The sequence below is a fragment of the Patiria miniata genome, unplaced genomic scaffold (genome assembly GCF_015706575.1).
Source record: "Patiria miniata isolate m_02_andy unplaced genomic scaffold, ASM1570657v1 HiC_scaffold_11, whole genome shotgun sequence".
In the NCBI taxonomy this organism is placed as follows: Eukaryota; Metazoa; Echinodermata; class Asteroidea; order Valvatida; family Asterinidae; genus Patiria; species Patiria miniata.
Window position 1 is genome coordinate 6,392,313 of NW_024037049.1, and position 19,529 is coordinate 6,411,841.

Below are 19,529 nucleotides of genomic sequence, written 5' to 3' on the forward strand. Positions count from 1 at the left end.
ACTTTAGTCAGTCGGCTGACTTGAGCGATTTGACCAGTTGTACAATGTCGGTTTAGCCGGAGTTTGCTGTATGTAACAACCACACGGTGTTGGGCTATTGATTACCGCAATCTTCGCCACACACATCAACTCAAAATGCATGTTTGACTTTGTCAACTTGCAGCTAGAGGGCGCTCTAACATTTTATGATGTCACCTGTAACATTGTTGTAAAGTACAGCCTAGGCAGGGACTCACATCGTTGAAAGTAAGTTCACATCTTTTACAAATTTCAAAATGTAAGGCACTTTCAGTTTCAACCGGTATGTGATTTTGCACTTAATTTTCGGTAGTCATACATGTATTTGGCACCTAAGAGATTTTGTCACAATGCATGTATTCAGGGGTTTTTCTTAGCCGTCGCCCGCTCGCCAAATGCGAGTGAAAACAGCGGCGGGCGAGTCAAAACCCTCCTCTCAGTAGTCCGACGGGCGAGTCAAAAAACTGTTTAAAAAAAATTAAAATAATGAAGTTTTCCCTACAGTATTTTTCAATCAATCTAAATAAAAAGTTAAGGTTGATACAACACATGAATACATTTGCCACGCCGACTGAAATAAAAACATCGGTAGTTCGAATTCGTATCACTCCATGTATATTCGCAGTGCGCTGTGCACTGAAATCCCAACGACGAACTTGAGGCGAATCAACGTGTATATGCCATTACACAATGTGCACACATGCAGCGCACGTGATTTACTTCGTCTGCAGTCCACACGGTACGGACGTACGTACGTTAACATCATATTTGTATCATACAACGTGGTGAGGAGAAAACTTTCATGACAGTTTCACTGCCAAAACTTGTGCCCGAAGGGATTCTTGGGATGATTTCTTGAACACTATCAAACGAATGTACCGAAAAGATGAGGACAATATGAGATTCGAGGGGCCTATTTTGAATGTAAAGACTAGTGAATGTAAAGTGGACCGTGCTCCGGAAAATGTTATGGATTGACGTGACCAGCGTAAGTTCGTGGGTCGCCCGCCCGCAGCGCTTCTTGGCTAGGCACGCTGATTGCACCATTCTTCACTAGAAATGCATGGTGCACGCGAGAGATGTTTTTTTGAAAATACTGGCCTTCTCACTCATTTTCAAACAAGTTAAAACAGTTCAGTTACTAACTTGGTAAACTCCCATTAATACCACGACTGTGTGCAATGTTTTCTTGTTCCTCAAGATAACGCTTTTTTAGTTCATGTTTTATCAAAACATGTCGGAAATAGAACACCTAAAGCCTTAAGTATGGAACGAAGCACACTGCATAAATTTTGATTATAACTTCTCCCCCTATTTGATTCCTGTTAATTAAAGCATTGCTCTATGTTAAAGCATGGACGATTAAAGAAACATTGACTTCACTTAAAAAGGAACTACATGCAATATTATGTACATGATTAAGATAATTGCCGATTGTATTCATATTGCATAATTTATTATCAAAAATTTTATCAAAATTCTTATGGTGATTTGATTGAAAGTTACTATTAAAACATGTGGGCTAGTGAAAAAGGTTGCGGGCCAGTGAAAAATCTGGTTTACTGGCCCGGCCGGCCAGTAAAGGAAAAAGTTAAGGGAAACCCCTGATGTATTTTGACAAAATCCTTTATACTTGACAAACACATGTCTGCTATTTCTCATGGTTAAAAGATTTTACAAGTTACACTGTTCTGTGTAGTAATTTATGCTGTCTCCAACAGCTTTCATAGTTGTTGGCATATTTGCTCTGTTTTACACTCAATCAGCCCCCCTCTGTGGCAATTACAACACTTACATAAAAACTTTGCGGGTATTGCAATAGCCGGGATCCTGAGCAGGATCCTAGCATTAATTATTCATAGATTGGACCAATCACAGCCAAGAGTTTTGACCAATCACAACCAAGAGTATTGACCAATCAGACGAAAGATTGAAGCACTAATAATATGCAACAGTGAAATAATGCATGCACAAGTGCATGTACTGTGCAGGGTGACCGTTTTAGCAGATTTTCAGCTAACTTTGACAGATTTTTTGTTCAAACAAATTGACAGAAAGGATTTTTCTGGCAGAATTCTGCAAAAATGGTTATTTGACAGAAAAAAAAATAGCAAATTTGAAAAAAAAATGGAACATTTGTTTAAAAATGCTTCAACTTTTCAAACAAACCCTTGCATAATGGGACGTACAGGTTGGCTGGTGTAGGTGCTGAGGTTCTCTGGGAACTGGACTTCGTCCTGAGGCAACCGCGTTTTGCCTGAAATTTACGCAATACCTTCATAACATCTTAATGTGACTATACATTGTTTATAATGTAATTTGAACGTTAATTAAGGCAATACGACGATATCTGCATGTGATTTTAAGTGTTTATAGTATATTTCAAGTAATTCTGGGGAATTTGGCAGATTTTTGATAATGTAACAGATTTTTGAAGTGTATCTAGAAGAATTTGGCAAAGACCTTACGGTCACCCTGGTACTGTGTGGGTCATTCTGTCCACTCACAGCACTTTGAGCAAGCTGTTTCAATTTGTTTTCAGAGCAAGCTGGATCAATTTGTTTGTGAAACAGCAGGAGTGTTTATAGTTGTTCAGTTTCAGGATTTGTTGAATAATAACCTTGGATGTCTGCAATTCCCAAGTCCAGTGGAATTAAAGGGAATATACAACATTTGCAAACATTAAAAAATGAGATGATCACATTATCATGAAATACCTTACTGGATTGTTTGGGAATGACAGTCAAAAGCATCCTGTAAAATCATGGCTCCTGGTGTGCTGACTGCTGACAAGGGCGGATCCAGAACACAATTTTTGGGGGGGCCAAAAAAATTTTTGGTCCCCCAAAAAAGTGGGTCAAAAAAATTACAGCGTGGGAAAATTTTTTGGATTCTAGATGCTCTGTGGTGCGATCTGAGGCAATTTCTGACCACTTTAACCAATGTTTTTTGAGGAAAAGATGGTGGTGTACTCATTGCCTGCCTTTATTGCGATGTCACATAAAAAAAACAAACAATTGGTTTCGTTTTTGGGGGGGGCCATGGCCCCCTTTGGCCCCCCCCTGGATCCGCCCTTGACTGCTGACATTTTCAAGAAATTTCCAACGCTGGTCGGCCGACCAGCGTTGAAGAAAACTTCTTTTTTTTCTTCAAAAACTGCTCCTACTTTTTCAAATTTAGTAATTTCCGTTTTCTTTGCAATTAATCACACACCTGTGAAGGGGTTCAAACCTGCTAGACTGATTCTCTGACCTAACAATTCCCCAATGTCTACATATTGCTCTGATTCATCGTAAGTGGGGTCAGGGAACCAGACTACAAGAACATGATTGATTTTCTTGGTTTTTCCAGCATCTATCAGCCCAAAACGTGAAACAACTCAGTTCAACAATATTTGCTATAACATACTATTCTTTCAAATCCATTTACTTCTGAAAATTACAGCAAAAGCAAATGTTGTACATCATCATTTGGGTGGATTGATAATCTTGGAACTTTGACATTTGATATGTTTTGGTCGTCTCAGATTTCATTAAATCCAATAGAATTATTTGACAGTTAGGAGCTCACTAGCCCAAGGCATGGCCAAAGTCATCAACATCAGGTTATCCTGCTGTTCTTCAGGCAGAATGCACTTCACTTTCTGTCAATTACCCCAGCTCCAGTTCCAGTAATGGACCCATACACTGCAACTCAGAAATTTCACACGATGCTTTAATAGAAAATGTACGTCGATCCCAGTACAGTCAGCCTCCATCAAAATATTGCGCGGCGCAACCGCAATCTCGGACTTGAAATCAAGTCTAGAGTGAGGCTGGTTTCTGGCAATCGAGTCTAACGCTGATTTGTATACATAAGTACATGTACATGTGAATTCGCCGCGTGTGGCGACTATTTGTCAACCACTGGTCGATTTTGCCTGGTACCCAATATGTTTTTCGTGCATAGGTTACCATGGAAATCGACACGTGGTTGTCAAATAGTCAGTCGCGGCTCGCCGCTCAAACGTGGTGGTGAGAAACACCTCCACGATCGCAATGCTTTTGACGGCGGTCTTCATAATCTTCTTTTAATTAAATAAAAGGTTTTTATTTATATTCTATTTCATTGATCATTTCTATATCCATTTACATGTAATACTTCATAAACTGTTCACTTGTAGATGTAACAATTACATAAATACAATTGTCAATTATATTTATAACAAGTCAGGTGTGTTTACAAACACAAATGCCCCGCAACCGTGACTGTTCCCATGACATAACACCACTCTTTTAACATCAACTTACATGTACCTTGGTCACATGGAATGTTCATTGACAGCATTAGTGTCTTCTGTAGGTTTTATATGAATTAATCCCTAATCCCTATGATCTCTATGATCTCAGAATAAATACAAGATATATATTGTTTAAGACACTGTGACCTTGACCCTTGACCTTTCAACCCCCAATGCGATAGGCCTATTTGGATTACCAAGAACGATCCACAAACCAAATTTGAAGTTCACATGTAAAGTATTTCTCAAGTTATAGCGCTGAGAAAATTTCTTTTGTTTTAGCCACTGTGACCTTGACCCTTGACCTTTTGGCCCCAAATGCAATAGGCTTCTTAGGATTGCCAAGAACAATCCACATACCAAATTTAAAGTTCATATGTACATGTACATGTAAAGTATATCTCAAGTTATCACGCTGACAAAATTTCTTTTGTTTTAGCCACTGTGACCTTGACCCTTGACCTTTTGGCCCCAAATGTGAAAGGCTTCTTAGGATTGCCAAGGACAATCCACAAACCAAATTTGAAGTTCATATGTAAAGTATTTCTCAAGTTATCGCGCTGACAACATTTCTATTGTTTCAGCCACTGTGACCTTGACCCTTGACCTTTCGGCCCCAAATGCAATAGGCTTCTTAGTATTACCAAGAACAATACACAAACCAAATTTGAAGTTCATATGTTAAGTATATCTCGTTATCACGCTGACAAAATTTCTTTTGTTTTAGCCACTGTGACCTTGACCCTTGACCTTTTGGCCCCAAATGCAAAAGGCTTCTTAGGATTGCCAAGGACAATCCACAAACCAAATTTGAAGTTAATATGTTAAGTATTTCTCAAGTTATCGCGCTGACAAGATTTGTCCGGACACTCACACACACCCACCCACCCACACCCACACACCCATACTTGTTTCACATGACTAGTGTGGACTTTCCATTGCTTTCGTGTAGTTAAGAAAAACCAGTGAAAAAACTCATTTTTCTCAAACTGTGAAAACTCTTTCAACCCAATTTTTTTTCTATGATTCCCTTTAGTGTTTCTCTTCATTCTGCTACAGATAAACCTAACCCAAAAATGCCTCTAAACCTGTTTTCCAGAAATGGGGAAACACTGTGTGGACGTGGGCAAGTCCACACAACGTCGGTGCTACCTACATTATGTGGACGTCTTTTGTTCGGAAGTCCACACTGCGTATGTAAGACAAGCTCACACCCACCCACCCACCCACCCACGGAAGGACAAGGCGGAAACAGTATGCCCCTTCGGCTTCGCCGCGGGGCATAAAAATCGTATTTCAATGAAGTATAAGCGTAGAGTCGTATTCACGGATCAAATTTGTACATGCTACGCCCAAATCGTGTATGTTGGCATCTCTGCGCCCTTTATCATTTGCCTTGGTGCAATTTCCCCATTCTTTGGTGCTCCTTGGTACAAAAATTTGTTTGCTGTTGTAGCTTCCGTGTTAATTTTAAGGAAAAAAAAGGTTGATGTGCATGATTAAATTTCGACATGCGCGCTGACCAGAGACCGAGTAATTTTTTGGGGAGCCTAAAGACCGGTCCTACCAAACTGCGTCAACAAGCGTCAACAAGCGCCAACAAGGGTCAACAGTCGTCAACAAGCATAAACAAATTTTGTAAATGCTTTTGAACATTTAAAGTAGCTTTATATGGTAGAAAAAGCAATAAAGAACATTTTCTGCATATCAATTAAAGTAAAAATTATTTTAAAACGTGGTTTTTGAACGCGAAATGTACGACAAATTTGTTGATTAGTGTTGGCCGCCATCTTGTTTATGTGTAGCTAGCAATGCGCGAAGTGTACAGAGCCATACTACGCATGCGCGAAGTCTACAGCGCCATCCAAACAAGATGGCAGCCAACACTAATCGACAAATTCGTCGTACTAAATAACTAGTGGGATGCCGCGCTTCGCGCGGCACCCGCTAGATGGGTGGAGTTGACTGTCTTGTATCGTTTGTAAAGTGAAATCTGGATAAGTCCCACTCTGACAACTAAACACAACTGCTAAGTCACATAAAGAATCAGACCCTGTGTTGCTCACGATCTTATTTTGACTCATCCTATTAGTCTCGCTTAGGCCCTAAGTACAGTTGTCTTTGTGTTTTTTCAATATAGGGGAAGGGGCAAGCCAGGGGTGGGGCATGGGCATAGCGAGGAGGGGGCAAGGGGGGGCACTTGCCCCCCCCCCCTGGAAAAGCAACACACAAAAAAAGAAGAAGAAGGAAAAAAAAGAGAAAAAAGAAAGAAAAAGAGGCGCGAAGACAAAGTGGTGTAAATTTAATGAGTTTGGGGGGGGGGGCAACATGTCCCTGCCCCCCTCTAAAACTGATAAATCGAGAATATGATGAGAAATGCAAGCATTTTTGGCAAAAAAAATGTTTTGCCCCCCTCTAGAAAAAATCCTGGCAACGCCCATGGGGTGGGGTGCTAGATATTACAGTTGGATAGCCCAATTTCCGTTAAACCCGTTAAGTCATGGTCACCAATATCTATGGGGAGAAATATTTCCGGTGATGGGGTGAAATGGTTTTTGTTAGAGTCGGGGACGGTGATATTGAAATCGTTGATATCGTGGAGGTTTTTGTCTGTGCTGGTCTTTATACGGTTTTCATGTGGTTTTAAATGGCGCGTTGATTAGGAACGTCCCGCTCTTAATTCAACAGTTGAATAAAATTAAGTACTCATTCCCAGGCCAACGGATGTTCCCGTGCGATGTCTCATTAGAAAGCTTATACATGTAAATAACGTTGTGCTAGAATGTGTTTTCCAGTCAATTTAAAAATCGCTTTTTCGAGGTGCCAACTGTACAATTAGGTAATTTAGATGAAACTCGGTTTGATCTAGGCCTATACAACGTCATACCCATCGTTCTCACTACAGAGGGGAGGAGGGGACAGCCAGTGGGGGTGGGGTTGGATACTTGGGTTGAATTTCTGTGAGAACTCATTAACCATGGTCACTGATATTTCCGGTGAAGTGGGCAACAATTTATTTTCGTGATTGTGGACCGTGGAGGGGGTATTTCTTATGTAGTATAAGTAGAAGTTAATGTCATTATAGGGGTTGGTATTAATTATGGTGAAGGGGTTGTACCGCGAAATATTTTAACACTTTCATTTGTAGAAGAGAGTAAAGCTAAAAGGAAGGACATAAAGGAAAACTTCATATGTGAAGCACCACATGTTAAATGTGTTTATTACAAACTGGCAAAATGAAATCAGGTATGCAGTAAATAATGTCTTTACATTCATTACAGGGTAGTACTTTGACAAAGAGGATTTAATCGCGGTCCAGAGTTGTGTTACATAGGCACAAATATTTCATGAAAGACTTTCAAGCAGGTTATCATGCAGTCACAGTTATTTTTGTGAAAAGCTGTAATCATAAATAACGACAGGGGTATTGTAAGTTACAGGAGAACATTTTTTTTTAATGAGTGTTGATGAATACTGATGAGAAATGGAGGGGTATGCGAGTATGAATATTCTATTGTGAATTCTAAGAGTGGTTATGTAATTTGGTAATCAAAAACATTTTGGGTTTATCAAATAAATTTGCCAGTATAGGTCTACTGCAGTGATTTTAGTTGTCACAGATTGACACAGTCTGCTTCGGCAGTGTTTATCTGGTACTTACATGTATGCCATAATTAATCTTGGGTACAACTTAGGCAAGGACACAAATATATCAACAAAAAGGATGGAAATAAAACGTCAGGAAAGAGTTATTATTTTTGCACTATTTCATGACTTCTAAAAAGTGAAATTATGGCTAGAAGAAAAATGTGTTTTGAACGAGTGAGGAGAAGGAGCAGTAATCTTGCAGTTGTAACTGGAAAGAATAGGTGTGGCACGTCTTCGTCTTGAGTTGAGATTCTTGCTTTGGGTACTGGTTGGAGCATGGTTAGAGCTTGTTGGAGTTGGTCGTGTGATGTGGTTGTCAAGAAGTCCTGTGTAATTGAGTAACAAAAAAAATAACAACTAAGGTGAACAAAACTTGTAAAAAGAATTTGGCTAACAATAGCTACAAATATTAAAATGAAAGACATTCAGGTGTCACAATACCCCATTTATGCAGAATTATGTACTACTAAAGTACCAAAAAAACATACCGAACAACGAAACATTGGCTTGAGGTTCTGGTTGTAGTCTTAAGTTTTTATTTTAGGGGTCAGTCAGTTAAGTTGGTTATTAATCTTTGATTTGCAGTAAATTAATTTTGTTTTGCCTTTGAAGATAATTTGTTAAGGAAGGTTTTTTTCCTATAATTTGATTTGTTCTGCGATCTCCGCAAAGATTTAGTTTGCATCATTTTTATGTACGTTTCGTGGCCTATAAAATTATAACCCTTGAGTCAGATAGGATACATACTGGATACCCCCATGCTGTTTGTGGTCCTTATTATTATTATTATTATTATTATTTTATTAAAAAACACAAATCGTGACCCAAAGGTCCAATTGCATGTGATCATAACAATTAAAACTTTAAAATATAAATTAAGAGTGTACATGTACATTACAAAACTGTAACACAAAAAAAAAATAAAAAGAGTAAAGAAATACTCATTCACAAAATTCATACAAACCCAAGACACAGACATGATTAAGTTAAAATACCATCACACCCCCCCCCCCCAACAGGTGAATGCCATCTGGCTTAATTGTTTAAAATTCTAAAATTCCCTCTGTTTATTCGAAGGATTTGCATACCTTTCATGCCTAATCAGCCTCATAGCATTGTACAGTTTGTGAAGTTTAAAGGCGCTAATCTCCTGCTACACAGGTGAATATTTTTCTTCACTTGGTATATTTTATATTCAGTGCATGGTCTATGAGAGTGAGCTATGAAGTTTATTTAGAATTATTTTGTAAAAGTTTGGCCACAAATAAACCCACGGTCATACTTGTAATGGCAAACAATATGATACACCACACACCTTTTTTTGAAGAACCGAGATTTCAGTTGCAGACAATTGCAGCATGAAGATTTTTGATGCAGACAATTGAAGTGGGAACAAATGCAAAAGACCCAAGACCCCAAAACAACCTATATGTATGGGGAAACATGTATGTACATACATACTGTATTCACCCATGCTGCATGTACCCCTTCTGTTTATTCAAAGGATTTGCATACCTAATGAACTTCATATGACTGTAAAGTTTCTTAAGTTTATATTAAAAATGTACTACCTTTTCCGGATGTCTATTTTGTGTAATTTCATGTTGACATTTTGATACACAATTGTGTGCACCGAATCTCATGTTGAAATTTTGATACGCAATTGTGTGAATTTTGATATGCAATTGTGTGCAACGAATCTGGAAATTACACGGAAAAAACGTCTGATGTTCCAAGTAAGGCCTTTATTTACGGAGGTAATCCAGTAAATTGGCCACATTTATGGGGCTAAGTAAGCCTAGATAGCTAAGTAAACCCGCGGCCAAACTCTCGATGACCGAGGCCTCCCCGTACTACGCGATCATCGGGACACTCAGACTCACACTTTTCACAAACAATGCTTCTCATTGCCAGTGGCGTTACGTGATCATTGGACACTCACAGACTCACACTTTTCACAAACAACAATGCTTCTCATTGCCAGTGGCGTTCGAAAGAATACCACTTTTTACAAACAACAATGCTTCTCATTGCCAGTGGTGTTCGAAAGAATACATATCATAAATGAGACTTACCTTTCAAAAAGAAAACTGGAGCAAAGAACAGATGCATCAACCATGCATCAACCATGTCAACGACGCTGTGCCGAGGAATGCTAGTGAGGAGCAAGCATGCTATGTACATGTATGTTGGGCTTGTGACTTATCGTATCATGAATATGCAGAGCATATCACGGCCCGCACACAAGGGAATCTTGGAAAATAAACTGGAAATAGCCGGGTCCCGTTCCCCCATCCCCCGCGGCAAACTGGTGCGTGCATGACGGGAGACAGGAGACCGTCCCACAAAATGGCAGCGCCCAGTCAGTTAATCCAATTATCTCGTGATTGTAGTGTAGATTTTAACTTTAATTGATATGCAGAAGATGTTCTTTATTGCTTTTCTACCAAATAAAGCTACTTTTAATGTTCAATTGAGTCTATTTTTATCGAAATTAATAATCATAAGAATAGGAAAATTATTGTAGGAGTTGTTTATAAACCGCCTTCCGCTTCATTAAATGACTTTTTTATTTCACTTCAGGAAATTCAAACCTTACTTTCCAATGGAAATAAACCGTGCCTTATCTCGGGAGATTTTAACATCAACCTCTTAAATAGCGACCATCACAATCAAACTCAGGAATTCATGGATTCAATGTTTAGCCACTCTTTTATTCCATTAATTAATAAACCTGCGAGAATTTAGACTACTTCTGCTACCCTTATTGATAATATATTTTGTAATATCCCTCCTCCTCTTAGCTCAGGCATTTTTAGTTACTGATATTTCAGATCATTTTCCCATTTTTACAAAACTTCCATACAATTTAAATATTCACCCCATCCAATCCAAATATTTTCGCAAAACCTCCCCCCAAAATCTTTGTTGTTTTAAATCTGATTTGAAATCCACCAACTGGTCTGCAATTTTTAATGCAGATAATCCTGATACATCCTTTAACATTTTTATGAATACTTTTAATAATCTGTATGATAATAATATTCCATTGGTTAGAGCTAATCACACAAATAAAAAGTACCATTCTAGGTCTCCGTGGATAACCCAAGCTTTATTAAAATCTATCAATCATAAAAACAAACTTTATCATAAATATATTCGTTCTCCCAGTGACACTAACCGACATAAATATATCCGTTTCAGAAACTTACTCACCACTGTATTACGTACTGCAAAAACAAATAATTTTTCCAACCAATTTGAAAAGGAGAAGAACAACATTAAGAACACGTGGAAAATTATTAACTCTGTTCTCAAAAACAATACTCCTCGAAAGACTTCTAGTATTAATGTTAACAACTCTAGTATTAAAGATCCTTATTTAATTTCAGAGCACTTTAACAATTATTTTGTCAATGTTGGACCCAAACTTGCAACTCAAATTCCCAATTGTCCTACTCATTATCAAAATTATCTTCATAATCCAAATCCTTTCTCTATTTTTTGGGCTCCTGTGACAGAACAAGAACTTCATGCAATCGTATTGAGCTTACCCAATGAGAAAAGTTCTGTGGCGAAACAGGGTACCTACAGACTAGTCTAATCTATGAATTATGTATGCGCGCGTAGGTCATTAATATTAATGGCGCGCGTAGACCAATCCGCAATGAAATATATGGCGTGACTTGAGCATCAATAATGCATGAATGCGCGTAAGCCAATCACCAGCGCGCATTGCCCAAAATCGGGGCGCTTATAAAGCGGTGTTTGACATCGCCAAGCCTCTTCGTTCAAGATGGCGACGGTGATGTAAACCCGAGACCTCATTGTGTATCATTTCTGCGAGAACTCGTGCTAAATCCTGAGGTTTATTCAGATTTAGGGACAACGTCCGATCGACATACAAGGTGCGACCAGTGAGTTGGTGGAGTCTCACAGGTTTTGTTATTGACTCAATTAACTGTCTATTATCTTGGAGAATTGGTGACAAGGATTTAGTCGGGCATCAAGACTGACTATTTTGTCTTGATTAATCAGTGCTAGAACATAAGGGGCTAGGAGTTGTGGAACTTGGTTTGAGAGGCTAGTGGGGCTCGATTCGGTAGTAGATTGATTGTCGTGGGTTGGACACCATTCGGTGGGGTTTTACGACTGAGGCGATCATTGCCGTAATAGCTTGCCTGACGAGCTACTCTCTGCCGCGTTCTGAGCACTTGTGAGGGTTACCGGTTTTGTGTGTGTGGGTTATTGCACATAAGGATTATATTGTGTAATCGTGTTGAGGGTTACCTTTCCTGGGTGAGGGTTATTGGAATTACACAGTTCAACCTGCTTTGACGCTGAGTCGGGTTGAGGGTTACCTTTATTGTGTAAGAATCATAGGGACAGTTCAACCTGTGTGAGGGTTATTAGAACTGTGCTACTTCATTATAATTGTATAAGTTACTACACACGGTGCAGTTGACCGCATAAAGTTAATCTTTCTGTTTATATATTGTTAAGTGGTGCAGTTGACCACGTAAAGATTACATTAGACTAAGTTACTTCAAAAGGGTGCAGTTGACCCTGGAGGTAACGAGTGAGGGTTATTGAGATATTTACGTCCATAATATTTATCACCTTGTACATTGTATATTATTGTAAATTATTGTAGTGATTATTGAACAAATCCATTGGTGATTAAGATCCTTGAATAAATCAAATCTATAATCGTCTTTGGAATCACTTGTCTCTGTGAGGGTTACTCAGTATCATTGTGAGGGTTACCAGGTTTGCTGAGGGTTACCTAGGTCTGCCGTGAGGGTTACCTGATTCACCTTGAGGCCTACTGTCGCTACTTGTGTTGCTCTAGTTCCATTCAATTAATTACTCAGTCACAAAACGGTGGTATATTTCCACCAAACGAACAGCCCCTAGGCTTAGTCCACCGTTCGTTAATTGTCCCCCCTTTCGTTTGGGTAGCCGCTCACCCGTTCGTTAGGCTAATAAATATTTTTGTGGGATAATAGGTGTGGGTTGGAGTCCTTGGATAAACAAGATCAGTCCCCTGGGTTCCGCTAGCCCCCGGGTTCCGCCACAGTTCTGGTCATGATTCTTTTAACAGCTTAACTATCAAAGATATTATTTCCAGTATTTCTGGGCCGCTTACTTATATAATGAATCAGTCAATTATTACTGGCATAGTTCTACAGTCTATGAAAATAGCCAGGATCATTCCTGGGTGACCCCCACCTGATGAGTAATTATAGACCCATTTCTACTTTAACTTCTTTTTTCCAAAATTCTTGAACGTATTATTTATACTCGCACATCTGAGTTTTTAAAGAAAAACAATATTATATCTGATGTTCAATATGGGTTCAGAGAGAATCACTCAACCTCACATGCTATCCTGCAACTAATTGACAAAATTACCACAGGACGCGAACAGTCTTGCCATACTCTGGGAATTTTCCTGGACCTCTCCAAGGCATTTGATACTGTTGATCATGAAATTCTCTTATCGAAACTTAACTTTTATGGAATTAGAGGTATTGCCTTGGAGTGGTTCAGGAATTATCTTACTAATCGTCAACAGTTTGTTTGTATTGATGACAAGAAATCTAACCTTAAAGAATTAACGTGTGAAGTACCACAGGGTTCCTTACTGGCTCCTTTGTTGTTTTCTATTTATATTAATGATTTTGATAAATCTTCTGAGATTCTTTCCTTCATACTTTTGCTGATGATTCAAATTTATTTTATTCCCATAAAAACGTAGACAATCTTATTGATACAGTTAACCGGGAGCTCACTCATGTTTCAAACTGGATTAAAGCTAACAAGTTGTCTATTAATATTGATAAAACTAGTTTCATGTTATTCAGCAACACAGTTTCTTGTCTTCCTCAAGATATTTGATTCGATAATTCACCGATTACTCAAACTGACTGTATTAAATTTTTAGGTTTGTTTATTGATGCCAAGCTATCTTGGAGTCAACACATTAATTACCTTAGTAAACTAATGTCGAGAAACATAGGCATTATCAGTAAATTGAAATATGTCTTTCCGTCCGAGGTTTTACATAATATTTACAATTCTTTGATTTTATCACATATTACCTATGGTACTCTAGCCTGGGGAAATACACATTTTGTAAATACAATTTTTATTTTACAAAAACGGGCATTGAGAATTATTGATCATGTAGACTTTAGAGCTCACTCAAATCCATTATTCATTAGACATAAGACTCTTAAAGTCAATGATATTTATTTACTCCAGTTAGGAGTTTTTATGTATAAGTTCTTTAAACATGAATTACCTAATTATTTCCAATCTATGTTTTGTATAAATACTTCTGTCCATCAATATTATACTAGACATACCAGTGACATTCATATCCCATTTACACGTACTTCATTTGCCCAAAAAGGAATTCGTTTTCAAGTATCTAAGTTCTGGAATTCTTTGCATAATGACACTAAATGTGTTAACAGTCGTCGTTTATTTAAGCGAAAATTGAAGTGTATCTTACTGGGAAAATATCAAACCAGTTGATTCGACTTGATTGAATACAGTTCATTTATATTATTTACCTTATTATCATAACCCCTCATGTTGGATGATCATCGTGAACAATACCCTATACTGCTGTGCAGTACGTCCTCGTCTTTGTCCTAGTCCTTGTTGCTTGTGTAACTTAGTCATTATTACTTAGTGTATAGCATTCAATTTAACTATGTCTGTTAAATCTAATACTTTAAGCTATGCACATTATGGGGGTCTCTACTCGACAAGCCCTGCTTTTTGGAGGCCCCCACCACTTAATTGCCCTTCATTCTAATTATACCAATTTTCCATGTATTGTTATTTGATTGAGTGGAAATAAAGTATTGAAAAAAAAAAAAAAAATAAAGCATATACGAAATTTGTTGATGCTTGTTGACGACCGTTGATGTGATCGTTAGATGTGAATTCCTGATGAGCATGTTAAGCTGGAGTTACATACTCAGACAAATCAAAAACAGACTTTTCTCCATTCTAATGACACCCATTTTGCAATTTTGAACAGATTCTTGGTGTAGAAATCACGATTTTCCTGCATGGTTTGTGCCTTGCGATTCAGCACGCCTAGTGTGCTCACGGTACATCGTGCGGTGATTGCCATCTTTATATTCGGGTTGCGTGTTGTCATCGCGCTGTCATCATCAGTTTACCCCCAAATTTCCCTCAAAAAATCAAAACCCTGCCCTCTAATTCTATCTAATAATCTATCGTCTATGACATGGGCCAAGCCTACCTCACCTGTTTTATATTGAGAATGTCGCCAACTAGTTTGTACTAGGTCCAATAATTTAAAGTGGATTTTGTTCCCTTATACTATAGGAACCGGGCCCTACACAACACGATCGCCAAGTATTAAGTTGGGTCCAACTCCAAGTTAATATGCATCATCCAGCATTTGTCCAGTTTGACTTCACGCCGGTGCCGTGCAACTATTTTACGTAGGAAAAAAAGCTTAGTACTAGTACTAGTAGTAGTAGTAGTAGTAGTATAGTCGGACTCCCTATTATCGCGGCATCCCTATTATCGCGGCATGGGAAATTTCTCTTTTTACAGTGTCAAAACTCCTTCAAGTGGCGATTTTTATCCAGTTCACCAGTCATCAAGGATTTTCTACCGAGTTGTATAAAAAGGACGATTAAAAAATGTTGTGTCTTTCGGGACTTTTAACGATTTTAATAAATATTAACGTTTTCCAAAACTTGCAAAATTTTCCCTCACCGTGTCTGCTAAAAGGTACCGTTTATATTTTAACATAAATCTTTAATTGCGCTCTGTCCATGAAAGTTCCATTGTCTGGTTCCCATTCTTCAGCTGCAAATGTAAAATGAAGTCGAACGACGATATTTGCAGCGCGAAATCGTAACAACTTTTACGGGATCAAAATAAGCACCGCGCGTTAGCGAAAATAAAACGGCACACCGTGTAAAGTGAATGGCGCCCTCAATCGCCGATCAGTAGACTTGCCTCAGGGATTTGTGTTCTCCTTTCGGGGGAAGGGCAGGGTCTTAAGAAATCATCCTGCAGACATTTTGTCTTTAATCAACTTGAACGTTACAGGGAAAATATCAGACTTTATTCAGGGGGTGTTTGGTCAAACATAAACTATGAACAAAAAAGTTGGGATCATTATAAAAACCACTTCCCGCATACCGCGATAATAGGGAGTCCACCTCCGTTCGCACACGCTGCGCATGTCTATTTTCACAGGCATCGTACACGGAATAAACCAAACCAGATTTTTTTATATTAATTTAAAAAGGAAGAGTTATACTACACATAAGACAGGACAATTCTGGAAGGTTAGTGGGCAATCTCTATTCCAAACGAGAAACGTGATAAGTACCGCGATAATACGGCGTTCCATCCTACTACGTAGTACTAGTAGGCCCTAGCCTAGCTCTACTGAGTGGAGCGTTGAATTACGGGTACCCCTCCATACCAACGCTCCACCGATTCGCCATACTTTGGTAGCACCATCACAGTAGCATAGTCACAAACCCACGCGAGGACAAAACGACCCCCCCAAAAAACGGTAAAGAGATTACAAATGAGAGAGACAGTTATCCTGGATTGATCTATACATTCTTGACATTCCATGAGACCCCTTATATTGTTCCCAAACAGCGAACATTTTGGAAAAAAAAAGAAAAATAGTCTGAAAACTTACAGTTCAATGTGTTTGCATGGAGGCTCTGTTCTTGAATTAGCTTGTCAATGAGGGCGTCTGACGTGACGTCACCGTCGTTGCTCGATCGCGAAGAAAAACAAGTCGCGCTTTATCAACGACTGTTTCGTGTAATAATACGTGCTCCTTGGGTGTGTTCAAAGCCCATACTGTCGTACGGCGCGGATCGGAGCACGTATCATTACACGAAACAGTCGTTGATAAAGCGCGACTTGTTTTTCTTCGCGATCGAGCAACGACGGTGACGTCACGTCAGACGCCCTCATTGACAAGCTAATTCAAGAACTGAGCCTCCATGCAAACACATTGAACTGTAAGTTTTCAGACTATTTTTCTGTTTTTAGCTGCGACAGTAAACAGCCGTCGAATTATACGAAGGACGGTACAATAAAACGCAATGCGCATGCGTCACTTGGGAGAAAATGGCAGCTAGCAGGACTTCATAAACCGGGGCCAGAATTTTCCTCAAATTTCGTCAAATGCAAGTTTTGATGTAGCCTACAAATAGATTTCAAGACAGCTTCATATGTGAGTACTTATTACATTTGCAAAATAAAGTCCAGTGTGTGTAATGGAGGGAGTCAGAGGGACCATTTCGCCAGGTTCAGAAATACACAACAGCGTGGCGTAGTTTACAAGCCACGGTCTAGGCTATAGTAGGCCCCGGCCCTAGGCTAGTTAGGCCTATGCTAGACCCGTGAACGTGGCTTGTAAACTACGCCACGTTCTTATGTCATTTCGAACCTGGCGAACGTGTCCCTCTGACTCCCTCCGTTACACACACTGGACGTTATTTTGCCCATGTAATAAGTACTCACATATGAAGCTGTTTTGAATTCTATTTGTACGTCAAAACTTGCATTTGACGAAAATTGAGGAAAATTCTGGCCCCGGTTCATGAAGTCCGTTCGCTACTGCTAGCTGCCATTTTCTCCCAACTGACGCATGCGCATTGCGTTTTATTTTCGCATGATTCGACGGCTGTTTACTGTCGCAGCTAAAACAGACATCGTTTTAGACAAGTTTCAAGTCCTTTCCTCTCTCACCGCACCGCACGCGGTCGCACGTGCGCCCGCGTGTGTGTGCACACACGTACTGTACACGAGATGAGCCGAGCAGCCAATCGTCTGCGGGTTTTTTTTTTTCGGGGTTGCGACATGCAACAGCCGTCAATCTGTCCAAGCGACTCAGACGCGTCGGGGGTTATTTGTCAGGATCAGGTTAAAATCTAATTTCTACACGTTCGTATGGGTCTTTACTGATGGGCAAATTTCGTCGAAATTACACAGCCGAAACAATCGGACGGGCAAATTTAGATTTCTAGGTGAGTACTCAACACCCATACGGAATTATGTATGTCGGATCGATTTCGCCAGGTTCGAAATGAAACAAGAACGTGGCGTTGTATACAACGCCACGTTCACGGGTCTAGGCCTATGCCTGTAACAGTGTAAGTGTAAGTGTAACTTTGCAGGGGACTCACCCAATCCTTGCAGTCGCTGAAGTAAAGTGGTTAAACTAGATTTTTCATCAAAAGTGCTACGTGTAGCCATGATGAAGCTCAGCTTCCGTCTCAGCTCAGATCATGAGTAGTTCCGTGGTATTTAGTAGGCCTGTAGACGAATATTTATGCGGTGGATCGATCACAATCACCGGTTGTATTGCAATGCTCCACTATAAAATCGGACACTGGGTATATTTTTGTACAGTACCGATGAAACACGATAACATCGTTTGGTTATGAGGACGGCGCCCCTAGCGTTAAGTAGGTAAACGCGCGAGAGTGACTCACATCGGTTTGCTCGTACCCGTCTAGTCTACGTACGTCTACGTCTCCGCCCTAGCCCTGCTTGCAGGGCGGGGGGCCGGGGACGAGCGAACTCACGCGTCACATGCACATCGGTAGCCTTGACCAAGGCTATCAGCTTGTTCCCATACGAACTTGTTCCCGCTACCGCACACCGCGCGCGCCGCGACACAATCACTAGTTGTACTATACCGTTAGCCTCAACGACCCTTGCGTGTGCTTTGTGTGCATGTACGTACGCCCCCCACACACTTCCGCAAACAGCCGTACGTACAGCAAGTCGAGGCGGAAGATAGCCTTGACGCAACCGTGGCGAATTCTTATGTGTTTCTTTATAGTTTCGACCGAAATCGGCCGAAAATTTCTGATGCGCATATATTACACGATATCCAATCAAAGCCCGTAAACTTTGACCCGCGATATACATATTAATGACCCGCAAATTACTGGTCCCATTTTAAACCATTTCTCCAGTTTTATTACAAACAAATAAAATATGCCGCTATATGAGTGAACAATTGTTCAAAATGATATATTTCCAATGTATTGCGAATTGGACAGTTCAAGACAGTCCGCCGACGTTTTGTCGGTGCAACAGCGTACATTATCACGCCGCTACCTGCCCGTGCTATTCTGACAGAGAATGTAGGGAACAGGTCAACTCGGACCCAGGTCAAATCGTACCCATTTAATCGAATGCAGGTTAACTCGTATCAATAAGCACCCGTATGAATTAAGTGCAAGAAACGAGCTATTGACTTTGAGATGGAAATATACGAAACTGTCAGGTACATGGTGAAAAAAAAACTCTCCATGAATTCGTAACATGTGCAACATACATGTACATCTCATACGTACGACACATGTATTTTAACGCGTACGTATGAATCGTATGTCGTACCTACGACATACATACGACATGTAAGTCGTAGATGTAAATCGCACGAGATACAAGTCGTTCTCACAAGATATGTTGTATGTACGACATAATCGACAAACAAGTCGAACATACGAGTTACAATTCATATTTTGTACACACG

At 39.7% G+C, this 19,529-nt stretch overlaps 1 protein-coding gene across 1 annotated transcript in view; it reads right to left on the reverse strand.

Moving 5' to 3' along the window:
• The window catches only part of LOC119743107 (coiled-coil domain-containing protein 175-like), a 254,808-nt gene extending 236,382 nt beyond the window's left edge, over positions 1-18,426 (reverse strand). The window contains exon 1 of the mRNA XM_038219464.1: positions 18,166-18,426. Within this exon, the coding sequence (XP_038075392.1) occupies positions 18,166-18,235 (70 nt within the window). The 5' untranslated portion in view covers positions 18,236-18,426. The remainder of the gene's footprint in view (positions 1-18,165) is intronic.
• Between the last annotated feature and the right edge of the window lie 1,103 nt (positions 18,427-19,529).